The sequence below is a fragment of the Cucurbita pepo genome, chromosome 1 (assembly GCF_057944985.1).
Source record: "Cucurbita pepo subsp. pepo isolate OVF chromosome 1, ASM5794498v1, whole genome shotgun sequence".
NCBI lineage: Eukaryota > Viridiplantae > Streptophyta > Magnoliopsida > Cucurbitales > Cucurbitaceae > Cucurbita > Cucurbita pepo.
In genome coordinates this window covers 8,617,962-8,643,382 of record NC_141798.1, presented here as the reverse complement: position 1 = coordinate 8,643,382, position 25,421 = coordinate 8,617,962, and the positions used below count along the sequence as shown (strand labels likewise).

General features: G+C 37.4%; 4 protein-coding genes across 6 annotated transcripts; 3 read left to right on the top strand and 1 right to left on the bottom strand.

Moving 5' to 3' along the window:
• Positions 1-465: 465 nt before the first annotated feature.
• Positions 466-2,290, top strand: LOC111802410 (cytochrome P450 71B26-like). Its single transcript, XM_023686764.2, has 2 exons — positions 466-1,503; positions 1,606-2,290. Exons 1-2 carry the CDS (start codon positions 574-576, stop codon positions 2,209-2,211), a joined length of 1,536 nt encoding a protein of 511 aa, XP_023542532.2. The 5' UTR covers positions 466-573; the 3' UTR covers positions 2,212-2,290.
• Positions 2,291-8,365: 6,075 nt separating this feature from the next.
• Positions 8,366-11,846, top strand: LOC111800293 (protein-tyrosine-phosphatase MKP1-like). Of its 2 annotated transcripts, XM_023683918.2 has the most exons (3): positions 8,366-8,516; positions 8,882-11,292; positions 11,492-11,846. In XM_023683918.2, exons 2-3 carry the CDS (start codon positions 8,932-8,934, stop codon positions 11,591-11,593), a joined length of 2,463 nt encoding a protein of 820 aa, XP_023539686.2. In that variant the 5' UTR covers positions 8,366-8,516; positions 8,882-8,931; the 3' UTR covers positions 11,594-11,846. The 2 variants fall into 2 exon arrangements, with proteins under 2 accessions (XP_023539686.2, XP_086982779.1); XM_087126653.1 differs by having other exon boundaries at positions 8,370-11,292.
• Positions 11,847-11,892: 46 nt separating this feature from the next.
• Positions 11,893-18,019, bottom strand: LOC111800301 (sphere organelles protein-like protein). Of its 2 annotated transcripts, XM_023683931.2 has the most exons (13): positions 17,631-18,018; positions 17,298-17,362; positions 16,986-17,210; positions 16,559-16,798; positions 16,071-16,137; positions 14,809-14,880; positions 14,397-14,526; positions 14,165-14,211; positions 13,873-14,085; positions 13,180-13,251; positions 12,947-13,096; positions 12,541-12,697; positions 11,893-12,446 (listed from the first exon to the last, which is right to left on the bottom strand). In XM_023683931.2, the coding sequence occupies exons 1-13, from the start codon at positions 17,814-17,816 to the stop codon at positions 12,259-12,261; spliced, it is 1,812 nt and encodes a 603-aa protein (XP_023539699.2). In that variant the 5' UTR covers positions 17,817-18,018; the 3' UTR covers positions 11,893-12,258. The 2 variants fall into 2 exon arrangements, with proteins under 2 accessions (XP_023539699.2, XP_086982785.1); XM_087126659.1 differs by lacking the exon at positions 16,559-16,798 and having other exon boundaries at positions 17,631-18,019.
• A 3,570-nt stretch (positions 18,020-21,589) lies between these two features.
• CSK (chloroplast sensor kinase) lies at positions 21,590-25,235 on the top strand. The gene is made up of 9 exons (XM_023685779.2): positions 21,590-22,123; positions 22,293-22,454; positions 22,538-22,837; positions 22,991-23,056; positions 23,144-23,212; positions 23,296-23,388; positions 23,668-23,885; positions 24,303-24,576; positions 24,666-25,235. Exons 1-9 carry the CDS (start codon positions 21,695-21,697, stop codon positions 24,924-24,926), a joined length of 1,872 nt encoding a protein of 623 aa, XP_023541547.1. The 5' UTR covers positions 21,590-21,694; the 3' UTR covers positions 24,927-25,235.
• The last annotated feature ends 186 nt before the right edge of the window (positions 25,236-25,421 follow it).

The following is a 25,421-nucleotide window of genomic DNA, read 5'->3' as shown; positions in this document are numbered from 1 at the left end:
GACTTAGCAAAAGAAGTTATTAACCGATTTTAGGATGAGAATTTAGTAGTTATTGATTTGAAAGTATAGGAGATTGATCATGCAATCTCCACTATAAATACTCAGAGATGTATGTTATTTCAACAACAACAAAAAGAATTAATGAAGCATATGTGCTGAATATCCTCTATTCAGAAGCTTTCCTCTCAAATTGTTATCTCACTTCAGATATTTGTTTCGATATACATATTTGGATCTTGGACAATTTGATCAAATCCTTTCAATATAATTCACACATTATCACTTCTGGTTTCTTCCAATCAAACAGATAGTGGCTGCCAAAACTCTGGCAATCTTTAGGAATAGTGGAGAGAACATTTGCATCACAATAGACCAATTCTAAAAACGACAACAGAAATGCATCCATAAAATATGGATACCAATTTTGAAGCCATCCCTTTTAATTCATATCCATATGATAATGTAAATGAACAATTATCGCAGTCTCTGTGGCCCAAAATAGCTCAATCACTCTACCGACAAATATTACTCATTCCACATTCTACTCTTTATATCTCATGGTAGAGCTTGGAAATGCTTAACGTTGATACAATGATGCCTACTAATGATTTTTTCATCTGGGTTCCTCTGCTTTTCCTCTGTTCTTCTCTGTTGCTTCTTAAAACCATAAGAAAACACTCAAAACCCAACAGCAAGCTTCTTCCTCCAGGCCCTCCAAAGCTTCCTTTGTTGGGCCATTTGCACCTCCTTGGCTCTCTCCCCCATCGCTCTTTTACTAAGCTTTCAAAAAAATATGGCCCCGTCATGCTTCTCCAACTGGGCTCTGTCCCAACCATCGTGATCTCCTCTGCCGCTGCTGCAAGAGATTTGTTTAAATTTCATGACCTTGCTTCTTGCAGCCGCCCTCTCTTAACGGGTAGTGGAAGATTTTCCTACAACTTCGTGGACCTAAATCTATCACCGTACGGTGAACGTTGGAGGGAACTTCGGAAGATTTGTATGCTTCAGCTCTTCACTGCTCGGCGGGTTCAATCTTTTCAGGAAATTAGAGAAGAGGAAGTGGGTCGGCTTGTAAACTCCATCTCTCAATCCTCTTCTTCTTCAGCTCCAATCGATTTGAGTAAGAAATCGTATTCTCTCACTGCAAATGTAACAACAAGAGTTGCTTTTGGCAGCATCTTCAGCGGGGGGAAATTAGATAATGAAAATCTTCAACATGTTATGAGGAGCGCAGTTGCAGCAATTGGAAGCTTCTCCATGACTGATTTCATTCCTTCTTTCGGTTGGATTATTGATCGGTTAAATGGTGTTCATGGGAGGCTGGAGAAAAGCTTTGGTGAGATGGATGCCTTTTTTCAAAATGTAGTCGACAATCGCATCAACTTCAAGGAGAGTTCTAAGAATGAAGAAAACATTGTTGATGTTTTGTTGAGAATGGAGAGGGAAAGCTCTGAATCTGATGCACTAAAAGTCACCCAAGATTGCGTTAAAGCACTCATCATGGTAACCTATACTCTTTTGAAAAATAGCAAACTGTTAAGCCCTTAATTTCTTATGATTCGTTTGATATAACCATGTTTTATTTTCGGTTGTGTGTGCTTCTAGGATATTTTTCTAGCCGGAGTAGAAACCGGGGCAACCACCATTGTTTGGACCATGACAGAGCTAGTTAAGAACCCAAGAGTGATGAAGAAGCTCCAACACGAGATTAGAAGTTGCATAAAAGAAGATTCGGTGAAAGAGATCGACTTGGAAAAGCTCGAGTATCTAAAAATGGTAGTGAAAGAGTCATTGAGATTGCATCCACCCGTCCCACTTCTACTTCCAAGAGAAACCATCTCCCCTTTTAAGCTCAACGGTTATGATATCGACCCTAAGGCTCATCTTCACATTAACGTGTGGGCCATTGGACGAGACCCGCAATCTTGGACTGACCCAGAAGAGTTCTTTCCGGAGAGGTTTATAGGAAGTAATATCGATTATAAAGGACAGAACTTCGAGTTAATACCTTTCGGAAGCGGCCGAAGAATTTGCGCGGGGATAAATATGGCAACAATTATGGTGGAGTTGGCACTGGCTAACCTATTGCTGTGTTTTGATTGGAAACTTCCGAATGGAATGAAAGAAGAAGATGTTGATACGGAGGAGGCGGCTGGTCTTGGGGCTGCCAAGAAATCACCCCTTATGCTTATTCCAGTCCCTTACTTTTAGCTAATTTTAAGTTGGGAGCTTACGTTTATCCAATGTAATTAAGGTACTCAAACAAAATAAAACATTATCTTATGGCTAATTACCTCATTTTTATCCATATTTCTTATCAATAAATTAGATTTTGTGAAGCAATAAAAACCGCCACATATTGTTGAACACAACTCTTAGGGGGAAATACTTAGAGTCTTTATTAAACGAGAAAAGATTACCAGTCACTCTATATAATATTACTGTTTTGTATTGCTGTGATGAAAAATTTGGTGGGTGGACACCTATTTACTGAGCAGATGACAGACAACTTATTCCTAAAATTTCTTTTTTTTTCACAAAATATCTTAAAATAATTAGGTATATTTATTCCTAAAATACCTAAATCATTTTTTTCTAAAATATCTGGTTATTTGTATTCCTAAAATACCTAAATTATTTTTCTAAAATAAATATATAATAGGCTCGTAGAATTATTGGGTTTGACTCTATTAACCTAGTGATGATATTTTAACACTCGGTCTCAGCACTAGTCCTAATTTGTTGCACCATGTTGAGCTAACAACGAAAGCTCTTATGTTTTCCAGTATTCAGCCCTTTGGTTAACAAGTCTGTCACTTGGTCATTTGTTTTGATATGTTGCATCTCGATTTCTTCCTTCAGGACTTTCTCTCTAATAAAATGGTAGTGTATGCTTTGTTCTAGCATGAAACACCGAATTTTCTACTAAGTGAATCGCAGATTGGTTGTCGCAATGTAGTAGTATTGGATAGTTAATTTTCTAGTGTCAATCGTCCATCAAGAGTTTCAGCCATGTACTTTTCTAAGCTGCTCTAGTCGTTGCTTTGTACTCTACTTCTCTAGTTGACAATGATATTGTTTGTTGTCTTTTCCTACACAAAGAAGTTGTTTTTGAATCGAGCTTGAACACATACCCAGTGCTTGATCTTCAAGTTTCGTGATATCCATCATAGTCAACATCACGGTATCTGGCTAGCTTGAGGTCTTTGCTTCTTTTGTACAAAAAATCATAATTGATTGTACCTTTGTCATATCTCAAGATTCGTCAAGCCGCATCCAAATGAAGCTTCTTTGGACTTTACCTATACTGACTAATGACTCCAACTTCATTTTCAAATTCATTTGGTCGGTTCATGTAGATCTCCCCATCCAACTCTTCATGCAAGAAAGCATTCTTTATATCCATTTGTCATAGTTTCCAATCTTTATTTACCACAAGTACTGGACGAACCTGTACGATAGTGATCTTTGCCATTGGACTAAACGTTTCATCATAGTCTAGTCCATATTGTTGAGAGAACCCTGGATCTATAGTCCTGCTTTGTATCTTGCGATTGATCCATCGGGGGGTATACTTTATTTTGTAAATCCACTTGCAAAAGATAGATTTAACATCTCCTGATCTGGCACTAGTTCCCAAGTTTGATTTTTCTCCAAAGCTATAGTTTCTTCCTCCATTGCCTGTTGTCAAGCTGTATTTTGTGATGTTTCTTCATACGTCTCTGGCTCTTTAACTTCATCTTCTATAATAACTTGACATACTTTGGATTTGACTTCTGGATTGTTTCTGGCCGTCTAAGTCGTTGAGATGCCTTTTCCTTTTTACCATGTTCGCTTGGTTGAGTCACTTCTTGTTCACCAACATCAGTGTCACTTGGATATTCATGCATATCAGCACTTGAGCAAATGTTTACAGTTTGCTCCCCCATCTTCTGTGGAAGAATTTCTTCAGTTTGCTCCCTCGTCTCTTGTAGAAGAATTTCTTCAATGACATTGAGCATCCTGAATCAATGACCTAGTCATCCTCGTAATCGATATGTTCTCCCATCATCACCATGAGTGATAGCTCATCTTCTTCTATGAGACACAGTGCATTTGCATCCCATTCATCCTCCATCGCCATGTTAGAGGATGCCACATTGCTTTCGAAAGACTTTTTCTTGGACCAACAATCTTTGGACATGTAGCCTTTCTCCCCGCAATTGTAGCAAATACTTTCAAATCTCTTTCCTTGAGAACTTTGGTTGTCGTTCTTCTGAGTTCTCTCAGGTTCTATAGTTTCTTGATGGCTTCTTTCTTTGTCAACGTTTTTGTATCTACGTTTGGTAGGGTGCTTATTCTTCACCCTTCAATGTGATGTCTCCCATCTATTTACCCATGGCTTCTTGGTTAGCTAACAAATTTTTGAACTCTACAAGTGATAGTTGAGTGGGTCATCCTTAATAAAGCTTCTATATTCTGGTCGCAATCCGTAAATAATGATCCTCTTCATTCGATCTTCTCCAATTGCGGACTTTGGGTCTAGTTTAGTAATCTCTCGGCAGATCAACTTGACTTTGTGGAAGTATTGAGCAATTATCATGTCACATTGCAAAATTGACAACAACTCGTTCTCCAAAAGTTGTAGTCTCGTATCGTTTTTCTTTGAGAAGAGCATCATGAACGTGTTCCATGCTTCTTTCAGTGTCTTGTCATCCCAAATATGCTCTAACATGAACGTGTTCCATGCCCAAATATGCTCCAAAATGCAAACATTTTTTTGCCTGCTTTGATTCTCCATTTGCGCAAGACACCGTTAGAATTCTCCTCTAGCAGCGTAGTTTCACTCCCGCCAACGATCTCCCAAAGATCATGTTCCTGTAAATGGGACATCATGCATGTTGCCCACGTGTTGTAGTTGTTGTAGTTGAGTTTCTTGATTCATCCAACGATTTGGAAGTCACTCATCGTGTTGGTAATATCTCAATAATACCAAACAAGCTCTTTTGACACAAGACTTGTAGAGTCAAAAACTACTCACGACACAAAAGAAACTCACACACTAATAATCTCAAGAAGTCGTTACTAATGTGGAAGATCAGATAGAGCTGCAACATAGAGCATACTAAGAATTCCAAGAGATCAGAAAACCTACACTAACCTCGCTCTAATACCAAGTTGTTGAACGCAACTCTCTGTGGGAAACACTCGCCTCTTTATTAAAACCAATCAAATAGATTACAAGACACTATATAGAATACTACTGCTCTATATTGCTTGGGATGAAAACCTAGCTAGGGTGGGGAGGTATTTACAGTAGAGGCAGACAATTTATTCCTAAAATTCCTCCCTTTCTTAAAATATTTCTTAAAATATCTTAATCTTTTTCTTTAAAATAATAGGTATATTTATTCCTAAAATATATAAATAGTAAAATATCTATGTATTTATATTCCTACCCTACCTAAATCATTTTCCCAAAATAAATATATAATAAGCTCATATAATTATTGGTTTGACCTGATATTTTAACGCATATTTCAAAGATAGCATAAGTTCAACTTAGAAATTTGAGGAGAATTCTATCGACATTCGAATCTATCTTATCTTTTTAGATAAAGAGATGTGTTTTCTCATTTCAAGATATTTTGAAATCTCTCGTCCACATACCAAATATTAAATAATTTTAATATTATCATTATATATCTATCAAATAAATCTAACCCCACCCGAAGACTATCCAATAAACTAAGATTTGGCCTTTCCAAAATTTGCTAGGAATTAAGTTTATTTATTTCATCTTTCATGTCGAGTAGATTTTTCGATAAGGAATTAATCTAAAGGAAGACTCTGATATCAAATTATAAGATTTGGATTATCTTGTTGATCGAATGTCTCAAGACAAAAAAATTTCTGAAGAGGAATAAAATAGCGGATTCAACGTAACTAATCAACATCAATGGACCCTGGAGCGAAACTTCCTAAGTATGATGGTGGGGAACGAGTGGATGTCACCAAGGCTGAATATTTTGTATAGTGTTAGAGTTGTGAGTTGATTTATGGAGGAGCCGGTCTACAAACACTGAAAAGCGATGAAGAGAATCTTCCCGTATATTTGGGAATTGAATCCAATTGAATCCTTCATGTTACTGTACACTAAAATTGATCAGAAGAGTATATTTGGCAATGTGGATGATCGGAAGAGTATACTAAGATTCATGTTTCTTTTTTAAGGACACGACATTTACGTGGCTTTCAAATAAACAATTGATCGTGACACTCCTGTACGTAGGAAGTTGAGTATGTGGGGCAGGAGTTTGTGAGTCACATGATTAGCCGCTTGCAGCCAAATCAAAACACCAATGAAACGATTGCAGCCTCTGCTTGTCTGTGATACATATTAGAGAGAGTGCATGTCAAGAGGTCGGAATGCTAAGGGCTCCCATTGGTTATGGCTTTGCTTTGTCTATTGGGCCTTATTTCTTCCCCCACATGGCCCAACACTTCCTTTGGGCCCAATGTGTCCACAAAGTGCCCATTTTACGGCCCATCTCTTTCCCATTCCCACCGTTAGTAGCTAAAATTTCATAAAAATACCTCAATCACCTCCATTACAAACATTAAATATTCTTAATTTTTATAACAGTTTAAAAAGTGGTCGGATTGTAACTCTATTTTCAACTAAGTCAAGTTGACTCAACTACAAAAAACGCCAATCTGAATTTTTAATTTTTCAAAAATTTAATTCAATCCAAACATAAAAATTCTAACTCATGGAAAATTCCCATTGGTCAGATTGTCGAGTATGCGTTATTTAATGTCACCATCTAAGTTTAAATATTTCTAAAAATGTTATCAACGTTGTCTAAAAAATAATTAGAATTTTGTTACTATCAACATGTCCATTTGTGACATTAAAATATTCCAAGGAAATCCAATGGGTATAGAAATTATTTATTATTTTTAGGGACTTCAAATCCAAAAATAATGTTTTTTTTTTTTTCATGGAAAATAACTATAAAATAATTGTTTTTTTTTTTTTTTTAATGGTCAAAAAAACAACAGTAGAAAATAACTGCTCCAATATTATATTAATATATTTCTATCTTCTGCCTATTATAATAAGGGAGCCATGACTACGAGACTAATTATTCAAATTAATCATATTATTTTATTTTATTTTATTTTATGTCCTCAATTTAATTTAATTTATAATTCTATCTATTTATTTCGAGGGTAAAGGTAATTGGATTAATCCAAATCCTTAGAAAAATAATATGATATTTATAATTTTATATTTTTCTTACCATAAATTGACTATTTTCTATTTTTTTTAAAAAAAAAAATTGTAAAGTTCCGACGGGATTCCTGTGAGTCAACGGTAAGAGTTAATATCAAAGCCCTAAAGGTATTCATTCAAATTGACCAAAATTGGTTACCATAAATAACTTATTATCTACCCATCCCTAAATACATACATAAAAAGGAAAGTTAGCATTAAAATTACTTAGACGCTAAGCTACCTTTGTCATCAAGATTTAAGGCCAAAAAAATAATGAGGCCAATTTAAGTATTTGTTTAAATCTTTTTATTATATACTTATAACCCATTTTATAAATATTATGTGAACATGAACTATCATTAAGTAATTAATAAATATAATTTATTAACATGGTATATATTTTTGAACGAAATATTAATCATTTCCCTCTAAAATTAATGGTAAAGTTTTTTTTTTTTTTTTTTTTTTTTTTTAAAGTTTAAGTGTACTTTTCAGTTTTAGTTTTAAGGATGTTTTTTTAGATTAAGTGCACCATTCAAGATTACTTTTTTTAGTCTAGCATATTAAATATTATATTTATTTCAATTTTGATATCTAGATATATTGGAAAATATAAAAAATATTATATTTAGAATTTTCACTATTTAAATTAAGAATTAAAAAATAATTTTCAAAATATAGCTGTGAAATGCATATTGGTTGAAGTCTTAAATTAGAAAATATTTTGTCATAATTTTTAAATTAATAATTAAATTCACATGTAAATTGTACAAAAATAACAAATTACCAACCATGTTCGATCAGTCAAAGCAACCATCAAGTGGAGGTCGGTAGACATTCTTCACCAGCAACAAAAATCCGCCACGTGTCAGACGGTCAAAAGAGAAAGCCGAAGAGTCAGGTAAACATATCATCGCTCTCACCATAGATTTTTTAAATTAATACTCCATATTATTTATTCATTCTCTTCCATTTATAAAGAAAAAAAAAATGCAACAATAAATGGCATCACAAGACTTGACATGCATGCATTGTATGACTATCCCACAACGACGTGGCTCTTTGACTCTCTCTCTCTCTCTCTCTCTACAAAGCAAAGCTCTCTCATGCCATTGGCTTGGTCCAATTTGTGCGTCTAAGACCCAAAAGCTTTTACTTTTTCTCTGATTTGGCGTCCTCGCTTCCTAGTTTCATAACGTTGCTATTGCTCTTTCAAACCCACTTCTATGCAAATTCTGGGGTTTCGATTCTTCAAGTAAGTGATTCAAATTCAACAGTTTTCTATCTCTTTTTCCTGTTCCATTCCACTTTTTTTCTCTGTTTCTTTAATTTTGGGATTGAAAGAAACTGTCCTGCAATTTCTCCGTGGAATTTGATGAACTGGGTCAGAATCCTTATTGTTCTTTTCAAGACTTGACTATTTGAACTACGAATTTAACAATTCTAGAAAGAAATAAGAGGGGGGGTTATTCTGGTGGTGGTGGTGGTGGCGGCGGTGGTTGGGGGAAGGCGATGGTCAAGGGTGTTAGGTGAACAAAAAAAAAAGGGAATGGATTGAATTTCAATACCAGCTATGTATGTTGTGCTCCTAATTTCTCTGGTTTTCGCTTATTTTTCTAGGAATAAGCCTCCAATGGATATGAGTCAATGAGCTGTTGTAGACTTTTGAGATGGACGAAGAAAATAGAACAAGGGGTGGGGTCGCCGGTTGTACTCGGAAGGCGTTTTTCCGGTCGGCGTCTTGGACTGACCGATCGCCGTCAAAGCCCCATCATAGTCGGAGCTTAGTGCCTAATAGTAATAAAGCTCGATCATGTCTGCCGCCGCTGCAGCCGCTTTCAATCAGCCGCCGGGAAGTTGAGGAGTGGCCACGACCGGGTTCTGATGATCTTGGCGTTTGGCCAAACCCAGAAACTCCGAGAGAGATTGTTCATAATAAGTCGTCTCAGAATTCTGAATGTGAACAGCCTGTGAGGGAATTTCAGTTTAAGAAGGATAAACTTGCGTTCTTCGATAAGGAATGTTCGAAGATTCTGGATCATGTGTATTTAGGGAGTGATTCTGTGGCCAAGAATCAACAAGTTTTGAGGCAGAATAGGATCACACATGTGCTGAATTGTGTTGGGTTTGTCTGTCCCGAGTACTTCAAGGGTGAATTTGTGTACAGAACTCTTTGGTTGCAAGATAATCCCTCTGAGGATATTACAAGTATTCTCTACAATGTGTTTGATTACTTTGAAGATGTTCGAGAGCAAGGCGGTCGGGTTTTTGTGCATTGTTGCCAAGGCGTATCTCGGTCTACCTCTCTTGTGATTGCATACCTCATGTGGAAGGAAGGATGGAGTTTTCAAGATGCTTTTCAATATGTAAAGGCTGCTCGAGGGGTGGCTAATCCGAACTTGGGTTTCGCCATTCAATTATTGCAGTGCCAGAAGCGGGTTCATGCTGTGCCTGCTAGCCCGAATTCGATCTTGAGGATGTATAGGATGGCTCCACATTCGTCGTATGATCCGCTTCATCTTGTACCCAAGATGTTGAACACTCCAAGTGTTCAAGGACTTGATTCTCGTGGGGCATTTGTTGTGCACATTCCTTCAGCTATCTATGTCTGGAAGGGGGAGAAGTGTGACGCTGTGATGTTGAATATGGCTAAGGCTGCAGCGTCACAGGTCGTCCGATACGAAAGGGCTAAAGGCCCCATCCTTAGCATCGAAGACGGGGACGAACCATTGGAATTTTGGGATGCTCTTATGTGTAGCCAACATTTGGCTGATAGTTCTGAAGAAGGGAAAGGATTTTTGAAGGTGGGTGACTGGAAAGTTGAGGAGTATAATCCAGATTTTGAAATTTTTCACAGGGCAATTTCAGGTGGGGTCGTTCCACCTTTCGATCGATCTCATACCGAATCGGAAACTTATCTTCCTGCTAGAGAAAATGGGTGGGACACAACCAGAATAAGTGAAACTGCAAAAGATGTTGTCACATCTTTATCTGCAAATATTGATGATGCAGAAGAAGCACCTGTTTCTTCAATTGATCTTGCATCACCACCACTTTCACCCACAGCCTATTTGTGTGGCTCACCTGAATCTTTTGACTGTTTTCCAGATAGTAACCTGGATCTGGAAATAGAAAATTCTAACAAGGAGGAAAGCTCGATCCCGGACGATCGTTTGTCGTTACCAATTCATCCTCTGGGGTCACCAGATTCATTTTCCAGTTTTCAAGGAGGTACTATTAGTCCAAAGTTCGGCACCAAATCCCCTTCACTCTCTCCTTCTACATCAGATAATTCAAGTTCTTTTACCCTTTCACCATCATCGTCTAATTGGTCTGACTTATCATATATGTCTTCTCGGCAACCTTCACCATCTGACATGGATCCCTTGCATCCGGCTGTTCGAAACTCTTCGATCATAGACAGTTTTTGTTTACACCACAAAGAAACTCATCCTATCTTTGTAGAGTCCTTTTCCTCTTATCATCCAACATTGAGAGGAGCCTGCCCTTCAATTGCAGAGCGTCGAGGGAGTCATCCTCCACCTAGGATGTTGCTGCCCTCCATTGAAGAAACCTGCAAGGTTCAGAGGAAAATAGTTCGATCATTGTCATTTTCTTTGCCCGACTTAGACAATGATCTGTTGGAGATATCTGGGCACAGACAACCCGAAAATAAAAACAGTAGCAAAGATATTAGTTTTGATATTGATAGATTTGGGGCTAGCACTGAATTAGAATGCAAGTTTGAGGAAGCAAAAGCTCCGGTCTTTTACCAGTGGCCTTCAATGAGTAAAGCGAGGGTCAATCAACTTGGAAATCTTAATTCTAGATCAGTGTATATGTTGTTTGATGCAGATGCAAATTTGGGTTCAGAAGGCTGTAACAAATTATTTATCTGGCTGGGGCGTGAAGTTTTGCATGAAAATGATGACACTCAACTGATGACTGACGACAGTGGTTGTCTTCACTGGGAGATGATCGGACAAATATTTACTAACAATAAGGGAATTCCTAGAGATACCTGTATACAGGTGCGTAAACAATTATTTTACAAGTTCTTTTGTTCTTGTAACAATTATTCTATACTCCTAGCCATATCCTTCAACATAGGCCTCATATATCAATCGTCCTTTGTCTTTGTCATGTTTTCAACAGTTTTGTAGTGAATGTTATCTAGAAAATATGCAAATCAACTTATAGCTCATTTCGTGAAATATGGTATGTGTGCAGATAATAAGAGAAGGGGAGGAACCAGAGGAGTTCCTTACACTTCTAAGCCGTTCATTACCTCAAAAAGTGGAAGATGTTGATCTGTGGTCTGTGAAGACCTGATGGACTGTGGCGGTAGACTTTCCAAGAGGTAAAAGTAGCATCCAGAGCAGAACAATTGATGTGATCTGCTTGAGAGATGTATATATATAATATATATACGTAGAGAATCCAATCCTCCAAAGACCATGTATAGACGAACGCCATCAATAGGCTGAATTTTACCCGGTAATCAATGAGTTCACCTGCTTGTGAAGAAACATAGAAGTGATTAAAAATTTGAATCTTAAATGAATATCTGATGTCAATTAGACTAGCGATTCGGTTCCCTTTGTTATTTTAGTAAATTTTCAGATGCTATATACTTGAAAACACAACAAGATAATTTCATAATTAGTCTATTTAAAATAGTTTCACAACATTCGAGCTATCGAAATTCGGATGTGTATATATATAATATGAGAGAGCTGCTTTCCATTGTGACAAAACTACAGATAACATGCATTGAGGCTCCATCGTTGGACGTCTAATTGGACTGGCATATAAACTCTACCCAATTCCAACCACGAAAGCCACTTCCAAATTTCGCAAATGAGTCTGAACTTGACAGTTGCAGCCAGCAGTCACAGAAAACTAGCACCTGCAGATTCGAACATACACAACCTTGACTTGAGAGTCCTCTGAGCAGCAAATATGCATAGACGTTGTTTGGACCCAGGGGATTTTTCTTAGAGTTCATTCTGAGCTCTTAAGAGAGCCATTGTTGGACCGAGGGCGCTGCCTCTGAGTGCCCTATAGGACCATGATCTCCATCCTGAACTTTCTTCTTGATTCAAACCATCATCCTTAGAAAGTTCGGCTTTCTTCGCACTCAGAGCATCGCTGATTTCATCCCATGCACTTACTTTCCCATTACCTGAAGACCAGTCATAAAATAGCCCATTAAATGTAACCAGCTCCCTGATAATTAGTAAACTACTCTTAGTACGCCTACAAGTTACACTGGATACCTTGTTTAGTGTCATTGGCATCTCCGTTGTTATGAGCAAGCTTGGAACTTTCAGCAGTTTGTTTGGCAGGAGTGATTTCCTGGGTAACCGCAGTTCTTGAAGAATCCAAGTTTCCTTGCCCGATAAGCCGAAGATCAACAAGAGATGCAAAATCAATCTGTCAAAGGTCTCCAATTGTCAGTTCAATGCAATCGAAGATAAGAGGCAGATTAAGCATGTGAACGCTAGAATTAGTGATTCCTATAAATAACTATACCATTGCTCAGAAAGAACACATGTGATCATAAATAAACTACAGCCCGATTGTAGATTTTCTATATATAAAAATACTTACTATGTAACAAATTGGAGAGAAAAGAAACGAATTGGATAATGGCAAACCAAATATTATGTTTGGCTCTAATACCTTTAAAGAGCCATCTTCCCCATATGGGTTTGTATCTAATTGTGATGCAGAATCCTCGTCTATCTCCTTTTTGACAGGTAATGGGTATTCTGGAACCGGTACTAGCATAATCCGATTGGATTCAATGTCGTACCATGCTACTTTACCAACCTGAAATAGGAAAAGGAACTAGAATAACACAGGCTGTGGAAAGAAAGAATCAGACAGAAAATTACAATGAAGACGAATTTTACTCGGAAGGAGGAAATCTCAGGTGTCCAGGTTGATGATAACTCAATCAAACGGTATGCAACTAAATCACCTTCCTGCCATGAATAACACACAACTTATATATAAAATAATGTTTTAACAATTAATACTGCTATTAAGTAAATAACACCTGTTATACTTTTTATTTCATAGTTTTAGTTTTCAATTATTAATTGATCTGACAGCCAATTGACGGGTTGCCAGTCCTTTCATCAAGGACCTTCAATAAAGAATCAGATTGTGCTTATTCAAGATATAATGTTCCATAATCATACAGATCAAATGGCCACACATACCTTATTTTGATAATGAAGTGACAAATTTATTAGTTAAATAAATGCATTTTTGCATCAAAGCTAACATATAACTCAAATTCTAATTGCCCCAATACGCTGCTAATTTAATACGTTTGACATGCATTGTCAATAAAAATTTTGATGATAATTCAGTAACTTTCCCTAATTTTTGTAACTATGAAAAGGAGTTAACTAGACAACTACATAAATTTTTAGACTCACGAAATTGGCCCTAAAGAAAAAGTTGATACTTGTGACATGATAAACATTTAATTTAATAAGAACTGCTAACATGACTTGATCAGTCCACTTTGCAAGCCATTTATGCCCAGCTAAACACGTCATTAAGAAAGCAGATGAAGTTAACTATGAAAGCAAAACCTGAGGTAAGCCAGTGCACGGTCTAAGTTCATCAAAATTTATGGGACCAACTACAGGTGCCGGAGTTGTAGGTTGCTCAGTTTCAGTAGTAGGTAACTGAAGAGGTTCGTCTGTACAACTGTTAGAATTGTTCCTCTTCCAAGATGGAGTTTTCTCCTTGCCCCATTTTTGACCCTTCTTCTTGTTGGTTATGCCATTCCAATGCAATGTTTCCTAAAGCATAACAAAACAATAATAATTGGGGACAGTGAACTTCAAGAGGCAGCATAAGATATTGGAACAGCATGGATACCTTAGGGAAATGGTTTTGCTTTTGCTGCCCAGCCGGATCCGCCGCAACTGTAATGATGTAAGAGCAATCATGGAACTCAGAATTGTGTTATCCATGTTGTAAAAGTATGAATCATAAAATATAACAAGCAAGCGTACGCAAGATACTTCCCCACCCCCTTTTGGGCCTCACAAAATACTGTTCCAATACTGCACAAGCCTACTGAGTCTAAAATAAAATGAAAACAACGGACCTTTTCCAACTGGCTCAAAGCGAATGTGTCCTGGCTTAACTACCACAGGAACAGTGTCCTCATCCATATCAACATCATCATTGTGACTAGGTCCTTGATCAATACTTGTTTCAAATAACTGCTGCTGTTGCTGCAAGAATATATGAATCAGGTGACCACACCACAAACAGTTATGAGCATACTTGCCGATGCTAATTCCAATTCTACATCAGCATATTTATAACTTCAGAAGGACAAACACATGAAATAAATGTATGATCAGACCAAGTAGAAGTTCTGCTTTACACATTCAAAATGATAAAAGTATAGAATTGAAACACGGTAGAGTTTTTCAGTAAAATAAGAATTTATACCCACAGGACAAAATACAGATACTTGCAATGAAAAACGGCCGTTTGTGGCATCAATATACCTCTTCATTTTGAGCTCTTTCCCTCAACCATTGCCTTTTTGCCTTCTTACGGCGAGTACTTCTACTAGGACCCTGACAATAAAAGAAAAGGACACGAGGGAGAGAAAGATTAGACGAATGAACATTCAACCCCAAAAACAGAATAGATGATAAAGGCAATTGATTCTTTAATACTAATTTAGAAGCATTTAAAATCTTTGGTTCTAGTTACAAAATATTTCATTTCTTTCCCTGTTGCGAATTCAAACAAGACGGAATAGCAAAGTTGAATTTGATATTCTCTTTCATTCTCTTCACTCTCCTAGAGCCATACCTTGATAGCGGCAGCAGCAACAAAAAAATAAAAACAAAAACATTGATAGCTGGTCTTTGGTTTTTGGTTTTTGAAAATTAAGTTTACAACCACAACTTCTAACTATAACCTTATTTGTTTTGTTATCCACTTTCTACCAATGTTTTCAGAAACAATCCAAGTTTTAAAAACTATAAAAAAAAAAAAGAGTAGTTCTCAAAAACTTTATTTTTATTTTTATTTTTTTTAGAATTTGATTAGGAATTCAAATGTTTTTTTTTTTTTCTCCCAAGAAAAGTAAATACCATAGTAGCAAAAATTGGGAGGAAAAAACATAAGTTCCAAAAACAGAAAACTAAAAACGAAACCATGGACATAATATATTCTAAGAAGCATGGACATGGTAACACGTCAATTTCTTAAAAAGTAGGACACGAACACATTGGGGACATGTTTTTTTATATAAAAATGTGCTTATATTGATATATTAGTATTTTTTTATAGATAAAATACGTAAATTTAATGAAAAAAAACAAAATATACTTCACAAAGAATATACAGAGTTAAGTCAATTAACGACATTTGGAATCTTAAAAGATATAACAAGATTAGTTGGCTCATCCTAAGGATTCAATCTATAAGAGAATCTCTTTTTTTTTTCTTCTAATTTTCAGGCTAAATATTTTTCAGAGCCATACCCAAGCCGAGTCTAAACACATTTTTTAGCATGTCAGACACATGTCTGAACATATCCATGTCCAACACGTGTTCATGCTTAAATTTATCATAATATAAAATACTTTAGTATAACTCATCCTAGTAACAGACAATCACTGCATATGGAACGGACTATATTCTATAAGCGCAATCAACATCAGAATTAAAAATGGTAAACACTGCTATCAAATAATCATGATTGCTTTAAGCCATATAATGATGATAGTAACAATAAATTTCCATAAATAGAAACCTTTTTATTTTCACCAGCAGTGTCGGACAACTCAACTTTTTTCCCACCAACTCCAAGCTGATCAACCCTGAACAACTATGATTTGTAAGACATTTCTCTAACCAAGCAGGCGGATAAAAAATAAATCAGTGCAATATTAAAAAAAATATATATGTATTTAAAACAAAAATAGAGCCTATAGGGTGATATCTCTAACAATAATTATCATATTCACAAAGGCCAGAGTTCAAGGAACATGGTGAAGTTTGACAAATTGTCGACAATAAATATGAACAAAAAATCCATGCCCCATTAACAGACCAATCCAAGATGAAAATACTGATGAGATGCTATGAGATAAACAAAGGAAACCTTAAAGGACTAGGATGAAGCAGTAGAAGATGCTAAATATTTCAACTTTGCAGCTTCACTATCAAAGAATTGGATAAAACAAATTTCACAATGCTCGGAAGTTCATTGCCATTATTATATAAAGCTGCAGGAACCACCTCTCTGCATTGGCAGTTGACTTAATGATATTGTTGCTTCTTCCATCAATTTCAATGATCTTCAATGAATGCGATTGACATTCACTAGAACTTCTGGATGAATCATTTTTTCTTACTACGACCTTTTGTGGGAGGTCAGACTTCAGATGATTTCTTTCTTCGTGCTTTTTGTTAGCGGGCTGAACATCAGCTATGATAGATGGAAATTCTTCAATACGGGAAGATTTAGTTTTCTTCCTCCTGTAATTTTTAAATTTGAAATAAGGACCAGAATAAATCAACTGATGGCAAATATTATAAGCGAGAAGAAGAAGTTGGAGTTAACCAGAGCAACTAAACTAGTTGTAATAGTTATCGTTTATAAGCATGGAGGAAGAAAGGGAGCTACACAACAAAATGTACCAGGTAATACATGCACTATACGTACTTTGAGTTGGGAGTTATCTTCGAAGCTTTTCTTTTCTTGGACACTTTTTTTTCTACAGGCGCAGCTTTCACCGGCAAAGTCGCCTCAGGTTCATCTTCCTCTGATTCACTCTCACATCCATCAGATTCATTTTCAAACTCCTTGTCAGCCAGAAGCTTCACTCCTTCATCAACAAGTTTCTTCTCCCTGAATTCCTTGATTGCCTTACTTTTCTTCTTCTTCACTCTGGTCAACGAAGAAGGTTTTAGTTTCCAGCAAAAGAGTAAATGAGAACAGAGAATATACACAAACAAATGTCACTCGCAAACCAACCTGACAATGTCCTTATCCTTCAAAATACAAACCGACTCAAATGGAGGTAACACAAAGCCATCCATCTACCATAAAAACAGAGTTAGGCAATGTGCAGCCATTATAAAGAATGAAAGCAATGAAAAGTAAAGCTCGAGAGTAGAGGGTGAAAACTCGTTCGTTCCCCAGCGAAAATGTTTATTTCTACGGGCAATTGAAACTGACAACAGTGAGCTTGTAAATATAATTCAATTAAACCAGTATAATTAGCGTATTCAATGGCAGAAACTTCCACGATCTTCGTCCGCAGACAATGGTTCAGTAAGGTAACCTGATCGGAGAAAGAAAGCTTACAGAAAGTGTGAGACCGTTGGGGCATGCATCATGAAGATGGAAAACAGAAAGGATGTAGGAGGAGAGGTCGGAAATAGTTCGGAGATGAGGCTTTAGGACAATCCAGCTCCGTCTCAACCCCGTGAGCGACTCGGTCAGTAGGTCCTTGTCTTTTAACGAAACTCGCAGTCTTACAGCCTCCATCATGCACCAGAGAAAGAAAGAAAATGGCGGCGAAGAACGTAGAACTGGAAATCGGAACAATGGGTAGCAGAGCTTCGAACTTGTTAAACCCCTTTCCGATGTCAGTCCATCGTCAGTCGAAAGGGGTTCAGCCGCGGCATGAATTCCCTCGCTCCCGCCCCACCAAGGGCGTCAAAATTTCCGGACCCGGCCCACGTTGCATAAGTTGGGTTGTTCGACTCCGTAAGGCGATTATTGTAAAATCAATTATAATTATAATTTCAATTTCAATTTTAATTTTAATTTAAAAAAGAATATGCACTACTTTCATTTGAGGTAGTTTTTTATTCATTTATGTATTCCTCTTTTACTTTGGTGTAACATCTTGATTGATGATATATATATATAGTTCAAGTTTAGGATGACAATTATATTTAATTCATTTTTAAAATGTCGAACGAGTCTAATATTTATTAGTCGATCTTAAAATTTTAAAAACTTAATATAGTTCTGTTACATTTACAAACTAATTTGTAATTTAACACGATATTTAATAGACTAAATTAGATTATAAATTTAGACGTTGAAATTTCAATTTTATATCTAATATATTCGTGGATTTTAAAATTTGCTTGTCATATTCAATACGGTATTAAAGTTCAAATATATTCCCTCACGGCTTACGATAAGTATCATATTTAGACAAATATCTTGTATCCATTATTACTTTTTATATAGATATCATAGTTGTTTTTTTATTAAAGACAAATATCTTCTCACTTACTATAGGATATATGCCGGGCAAATATCTTGTATCCATTATTACTCTTTCAATTTATTAGCCTTTCCCTATCATATATAATTTATTTGATTGGGTAAATGATTATAAATAGAGAACTTTTACCCCCATTTAGTTGGGGTGGTTTTAGCAAATATTCTCATAGTATTAGAGCATTTACTGTTTAGCAACCTGATCTTTTATTCTCTATGGCTTCCGAACCCTCTTCTCATCTTCTACGTATCAACGCTCAAGTTCATATGACTCCCATTAAACTTTCTTCATCCAACTATCTTTTTTGGAAAAGCCAACTTCTCCCTCTTTTTTGGAGAAGCCAACTCGCTTTGAACCAAAAACCTCTTCAACACTCAGCACCAAATATTTGGCGTGGAAAGCAGCTGATTAACGGCTTCTTTGTCTCCAGCTCTCCTCTCTCACTGAGGAAGCCATTGTTGTCGTCGTTGGTCTCTCCACTGCACGTGACGTTTGGCTCGCGTTGGAGACTATGTTCAGTCATCATTTGAAAGCTCGTGCATTGCATTGGTTCCCTCGTGGGCTCAGCACCGATTTTTCAACTTTTTCTATTGTTCAGATGGCTCTCACCCATCTCCCCTGTTTTGCAAATTTAGTCTCTAGAGCTGAAAGTCTTGAGTTGTTTCAGCGCTCTATTGAGTATTTTGACTCTACTCCTACGACATTCACAGTCACTAATTGTGGTTGCACCCATGGAAGTCATCTTGCTTCCTTTAGCAACCAACGAGGTCGTTCTCATTCCCACAACAACAACTCTTCCAATCGAGGACGAACCTACCCGAGTCAAGCTCGTCGACCACCTCGCTGCCAAATATGCTGCATAGAGGGCCATTATGCTGATCGCGGTAACCAACGGTATGTTCGGCCTGATTCTGCTCATGCTCACCTTGCTGAAGTCTTCAACACGTCCTGTTCTATTGCTGAACCAGAGGCTGCTGATTGGTTTTTGGACACTGGGGTTTCGGCCCATATGACCGTCAACCAATCTATTTTGGATCAGTCTAAAAATTACACGAGGTAAGGACTCTATGATCATATGAAATGGTGCATCCCTACCCCTATTACCCACAGGTACTCTTACTCATGTTCCAAATATTTATTTATTAGATGTCTTGGTTGTCCTCATCTTACTAAAAATCTTCTTCCAATTAGTAAATTAACTTTGATTTTCTGTTGTTCGTTACATTTATTAATAATCTTCTTGCAATCCAAAATCGTCAAACAGGAAGGGTAGTGGCAACCCATAAAAGGGATGTAGGGCTATATGTGCTAGAGTGTAGCAATTTTTCCTTTATTTTTGTCTTTAGAAACAAATCTTTACGTGTTTCATATGAAATTTTACTCTCGCGTCTTTATTGCCTTCTCCATCATTGTACAGTACCTGTCAGTTTGCGAAAAGTCATTGATTGTCTTATTCCTGCAATGAACGTAGGTTGTCTCATTTATTAGATTTTATTCATTATGATCTTTGGGGTCCTTCCCCGTCAAACTAATTCCAGTTTTCTTTACTATGTTATTTTTATTGATGATCATTCTCAATTCACTTGCTCTACACTTTAAATCTTAAATTTGATTTCTTTTATATTTTTCTTCAATTTCAAATTTTTGTGGAAAATCAATATTCTACTCGTATCAAGATTTTTCAGAGCAATGGAGGTGCCGTAATTTACTAGCACTTGTTTCAAAACTCACTTACGAACTTCTAGCATCCACCATCAACTCTATTGTCCATATACACCTGCTCAAAATGATCGTGCTGAGAGAAAACACTGACATGTGACTAAGATTGGCTTGGCTCGGCTCTTCTTTTTTACTCCCATTTTTCTCCTCGTTTCTGGGTTGACGCCTTCAGCACTGCAGCTTATATTATCATCTCGTTACCTACTCTACTTCTTGGAGGTAAGTCACCATTTGAACTCCTCTTCGACTACTCTCCGCATTATGACAATTTTCATCCCTTTGGTTGTCGTGTTTATCCTTGCTTGTGTGATTATATGCCTTACAAACTTTCTCCCCGCAACATTCCTTGCATTTTCTTGGGTCATAGTCCCACTCATAAAGGGTTTTGTTGTCTTGATCCCACCACCACTAAGTTATACATCACCCCACGCTCAATTTGATGAAACTCTCTTTCTTGTTGTCCTTGGCTCCGAGGCCCAATCTTTTTCCTCCCTTCATCTTTCAAATTTCTTGGAACTGCATCTTTACCATATTGATTCATCCCCTCCCCTCTACCACTTCTTCACCGCACATTCCTCGATCCACAGCTCATCTCCGTGTGATATTTGTTCTGACCTTGTGGATGAATCGGTTGATACTTCTCTTGCAGAACTTCTTTGCCACTCTCGACTTCTGATCTGCCCTCTATTGAACCTGCTACTTATTCCTCTTCTTCTTTGGGCTCTCATCCTATGATCACACGATCCAAAGCTGAAATCTTCAAGACTCGTCGTCCAGCAAATCTTAGTGTGTTTGACCTCATCTACACTCCTTTCTACTCTTCTTGCATCCCCTAAGCCAAGAGGATTCAAATATGCTGCTAAAAAACACACTTGGACTTTGGTTCCTCGCCCTGCTAACACCAACATCATGGGCTCTAAATGGATGTTTTGCATTAAATATTTGTTCGATGGATCAGTCGATCGTTTCTAGGCGCATTTTGTTGCCAAAGGTTATACTCAAGTTCCTGGGCTCGACTACACTAACACTTTAGTCAGGTTGTCAAAGCTACTGCGGTATAAATAAATGGGCTCTTCGGCAACTTGAGGTTAAGAATGCTTTCCTCAATCGTATTCTTATTGAACATGTTCATATGGAACAACCTTCTGGATATATTGATCCTCAATTTCCGACTCATGTCGATTAAAGTTGCCCAAAATGAAATCAATTATTTCTTGGACCAATTAAATCAATAAGTTATTAAAAAAAAAAAAAAAAAAAAAAAAAAAAAAAAAAAAAAAAAAAAAACGATTTAATACCTGTCGGGATTGCGCTCCATCTGATCTACCCGGCAAAATCCGTTGGTTGCCATCCACTCTCCGACGAAGTTCTCTCTGTTGCTCTCTGAGTGTCGCGTCGTCTGCAAATTCCAATGCTACTCTCATGGCCTCCTCTCAAAAATCCTCTCTTTTACTCCAATTCTTCCTCCCCCATTCTCCCCTTCTTCTCCTACAATGCCCTAAAACTCCATAATAGTTTCATTCGCCTCAAACCTCTCACCTTCACTTCTGCTTCCTCCTCCTTCAACACATCCTCCATCTCAAACCCTAGTCTCCTTCGCCACGTTAATCATACTGTATGCGACGACGACGACGACGACGACGATGGGTCTATGGTACCCTCAGCCTCTGCTGTGGCCTCTGTCATTCTCAGAGCTTCCACCTCTCCTGTGGAGTTTGTGCATAGGATCGAGAACAGACAGACTACTGGCTTGGTGCTGCCGAGCCCTGACTTTCAGAGGCTTTGCGTCGAGCAGTTGGACCTGTTTCGCCGGATTGTTGATCCTGAAGCCCTTCTCTCGGTTTGTGTTTTCCTTAAACATTTATTTCGCTTAATTTGTTTGAATTGAAAGAAGAAATTGTGCTCCTTCTTTTGCTTAAACCTGTTGTGCATTTACTTACGGTTCAAAATTAGGGTTGTTATGTGTTGGTAAGCTTATAGGAAATGAATTTCAATGTTTCTTCCTGTAGGTCTATGTAAGACCTGCTGGTAGCTTTGTAATGGACCGTCTTGAGCTGCGTCGTGTTGTATCTTTCCCAGGGGTTAATGTCACTGACGTTGTGATATTGGTCGGAAATTTTAGCGTTCCAACTGGCTTACGTGCTGCAGAGGCCACTTTTTCCAGTCAACAAGTATGGATTTTAGGTTAACTGACTGTTACGCTTTTGGTTCAGATGGTTAATTGTTGAAGTTCACAAGTCTGTCTAAATTGTAGGTTGAAGTTATCCCAGAGCATAAGGCCATTGTCTTTCCAATGGTGAAACACCCTTTTGTTGTGGGGTTCTTAGTCGCCGAGCTTCCAAACCTCGAAATGGATATGCAGAGTGCCGATTGTGATCCATGGCCGTACTCATCACCACACGAAGCCGGTGCACTATTAACTGGCTTTGGAACAAATACACAGGGAATTCAAAGTACAAACGGATCATTGAGAACGTACAAATTAAATGCAGATCGGCAAGCAAATGCCTTTCATATCTCCCGTTCTCTTGCTATGGCATATGTGATGGATCAGGTTGGTTGGATCATTTTTATTCAATACACTGCCATTGATGGTAAACTTTATTTACTCTTGCATTCTGACGATCAATCCTGATTTTAAATATAGTTCTTCTTAGCTTCCAATTTTGTCACCTGATTTAAAACAAGGGTCTTTTTCCTTCTGCAGAAAGCAATGTTGCTCCAGCAATCATCATGGCAGAATAATTTGAGGATGACCAATCTGGTCGACCAAGTAAGGCGTGCTACATCTTACTTTATATTGTTTTCTCACATCTTGAGTTGCTGGGTAATGTTTCCCTCACATATTATTCTCTCACAGATTCGTGGTTCTCTTTCTAGCATCCAAACTTTAAGTAAGATGTTATCTGTTCACATGAAGAAAAACGAGGTGAGAGTTTCATTTCTTGTAGATGCTAGGTCACTTCTTTCTCTGTTTATATGTTTTTATCTTTGGATGACACCGTTTTGCAGATTGCATATGAGATTTTAGAAGACATACTGGTACAAGGGAATCATATGAGAGATACCCTTCAACAACTACAGGATGCTGTTTACTTGACTAAGGTACCTGATCTTTCTCTTGCTATTGTTGCTATTACCTTGTGCATGTTTTTGAAGTGTTATATTTGTTTATGATACTCTTATGATTATTGTTTTAATCACATACCATTTGGTCTGATTTGCCCATTGCATTACAGTTCTAATCACTTTATCAAAAAGATAAATACTAACAAAAAGTTGCAATCCGAAGTTATAGGAGATTATCTCAGTGAAAAGGCTGGTCCATGATATTGTTGATGAAACGTAATTACTGGACTAATATTCTTTTGTGTTGTTGTTTAGGCAAATATAGTACACTATAATGAAGAAACACTGAAGAAAATGTACAAGTCCTCGAATCCTTTGTCTGAATCAGTGAAGAATCAGTTAGATAACTATCCAACAGATGCTTCCAGCAGTAGGACGCAAGGTGGGTTAGTTTCTTCTAAAAATATGATTGAGGACTTAGAGATGCCCATGCCACCTACAGTACTTGCTCCTGTTCAACGACAAGGAATAAGGTAACAGATCCCATGTCAAATGTCATAGTGTTGAGGAATTCCCTCCGTTCTTTAAAATTTTGCTGTTTTAGATTTTAGGCATATGTTTAATTGTCCATTTTCTTTGTTTACTTTTCTTTTTAAAACCCACCCTTATGTTATATGTTCAACAATGGGTTTGCTTGAGATCTGCTTGTTTTATCACTATTCATCCATTGCTCATTTCCTGCTGGTTTCATCCCTATCGTAAAATTCTGCGGTATGCAATACAATGCAGAAACATTTGATAATTTGGTGCTGATACATAAATTCTCTCATACACGGGACCTGCTCATCACTAGTAGATAGCATTTCTCAAATGAAATCAGTTTCCTGTCATTTTGAAATTATAATATCAAGTTTACTGATCTCACGATTTTTAAATATGATGTCAGGAAGGTCATGCAACGTTTCTGATGTTTTGAATGATTTGGTTGAGGCAGTGAAACCTCTAGCAAGTAAACAGCAACGTATAGTAGAACTAAGTGAACAGGTTTGTTCTATGCAAATTGCTGTGGAGGAGTCTTCCCTGCGTCAGGCTTTGAGCAATTTGATTGAAGGTGCACTATTACGCACACGTGTTGGAGGAAAGGTAGAAATTGTATCTACTACAGCACCAGCAGGTGGTGCGCTTATATTCATAGATGACGATGGCCCCGACATGCACTATATGGTTAGTGATTGGCCATTCTTATTTAAATCATGCATGCCTCTATTATGATCTTTACCAAGACCTGACTTCTTTGGCGCAATTGACTCCAGACGCAGATGCATTCACTCACAGCATTTGGAGCAGATCTCTTATCCAAAGAAAGAGTGGAAGACAACATGACATGGAACTTTGTTGCAGGGCTGACCGTTGCTTGTGAGATTCTTGAGAGTTATGGGTGTGTGGTGCGTGTCATATCACCCAGGTGCTCGGACGCAGCTCTCGGATCTGGTGGAACTCGCTTGGAACTCTGGCTCCCTTCCACTCCAGGTACATCACTGCACAATCTCGACATTCCCACCTCAGGGGCATAGTGAGTAGATAGAAAAATTGCCCATTTTAGATATATCTCTGAAACTAAGGATATATACAGAAAGTTGCGTGCCGTGTATGAGATTGAGATACGTGAGTTTTTGTATAGTGTACTGTAAGGCATTCTATCAAAAAGTTTGTGTATAGTATAGTATAATATAACTTACGTCCAGAACTTGTTATAGCTCGCTTGATTCTCATCCTATTGGTAGATATGCGTGTCTGCATAAAAGTGTTTAGCATGACAGTCATGAATCAACTTCAAAGTTGGAACTTTAATATTGAGCTTCAGAACAATAGTTTTCATTGAATCTTGTGTTGGTCGAATTCACCTTCTAAATGAATGTCTGTTATTCAAAATAGTATGTAAAGTGATACTCTTATGGAACTGAGAACACTATTCGATTCCGGTAAACTTTAATCGAAAGTCTAACAAAATAGTAGATGTTAGGTGAATTCTACTATGGGAGTGCGTGTGGAAGTAACTAGAGCGTCTT

What these genes read in the sequence shown, in the direction of transcription:
- LOC111802410 (XM_023686764.2), top strand. Translation starts at nt 574, where the DNA reads ATGCTTAACGTTGATACAATGATGCCTACTAATGATTTTTTCATCTGG. An exon ending in GCGTTAAAGCACTCATCATG is followed by an intron (nt 1,504 to 1,605) that starts GTAACCTATACT and finishes GTGTGCTTCTAG; the next exon opens with GATATTTTTCTAGCCGGAGT.
- CSK (XM_023685779.2), top strand. Translation starts at nt 21,695, where the DNA reads ATGCTACTCTCATGGCCTCCTCTCAAAAATCCTCTCTTTTACTCCAAT. An exon ending in TGGCATATGTGATGGATCAG is followed by an intron (nt 22,838 to 22,990) that starts GTTGGTTGGATC and finishes TTCCTTCTGCAG; the next exon opens with AAAGCAATGTTGCTCCAGCA. An exon ending in GTTCAACGACAAGGAATAAG is followed by an intron (nt 23,886 to 24,302) that starts GTAACAGATCCC and finishes GATGTCAGGAAG; the next exon opens with GTCATGCAACGTTTCTGATG.
- LOC111800293 (XM_023683918.2), top strand. Translation starts at nt 8,932, where the DNA reads ATGGACGAAGAAAATAGAACAAGGGGTGGGGTCGCCGGTTGTACTCGG. An exon ending in CTAGAGATACCTGTATACAG is followed by an intron (nt 11,293 to 11,491) that starts GTGCGTAAACAA and finishes GTATGTGTGCAG; the next exon opens with ATAATAAGAGAAGGGGAGGA.
- LOC111800301 (XM_023683931.2), bottom strand. Translation starts at nt 17,816, where the DNA reads ATGATGGAGGCTGTAAGACTGCGAGTTTCGTTAAAAGACAAGGACCTA. An exon ending in CTTTGAGCCAGTTGGAAAAG is followed by an intron (nt 14,212 to 14,396) that starts GTCCGTTGTTTT and finishes ACATCATTACAG; the next exon opens with TTGCGGCGGATCCGGCTGGG. An exon ending in CTGAGATTTCCTCCTTCCGA is followed by an intron (nt 13,097 to 13,179) that starts GTAAAATTCGTC and finishes TTCCTATTTCAG; the next exon opens with GTTGGTAAAGTAGCATGGTA.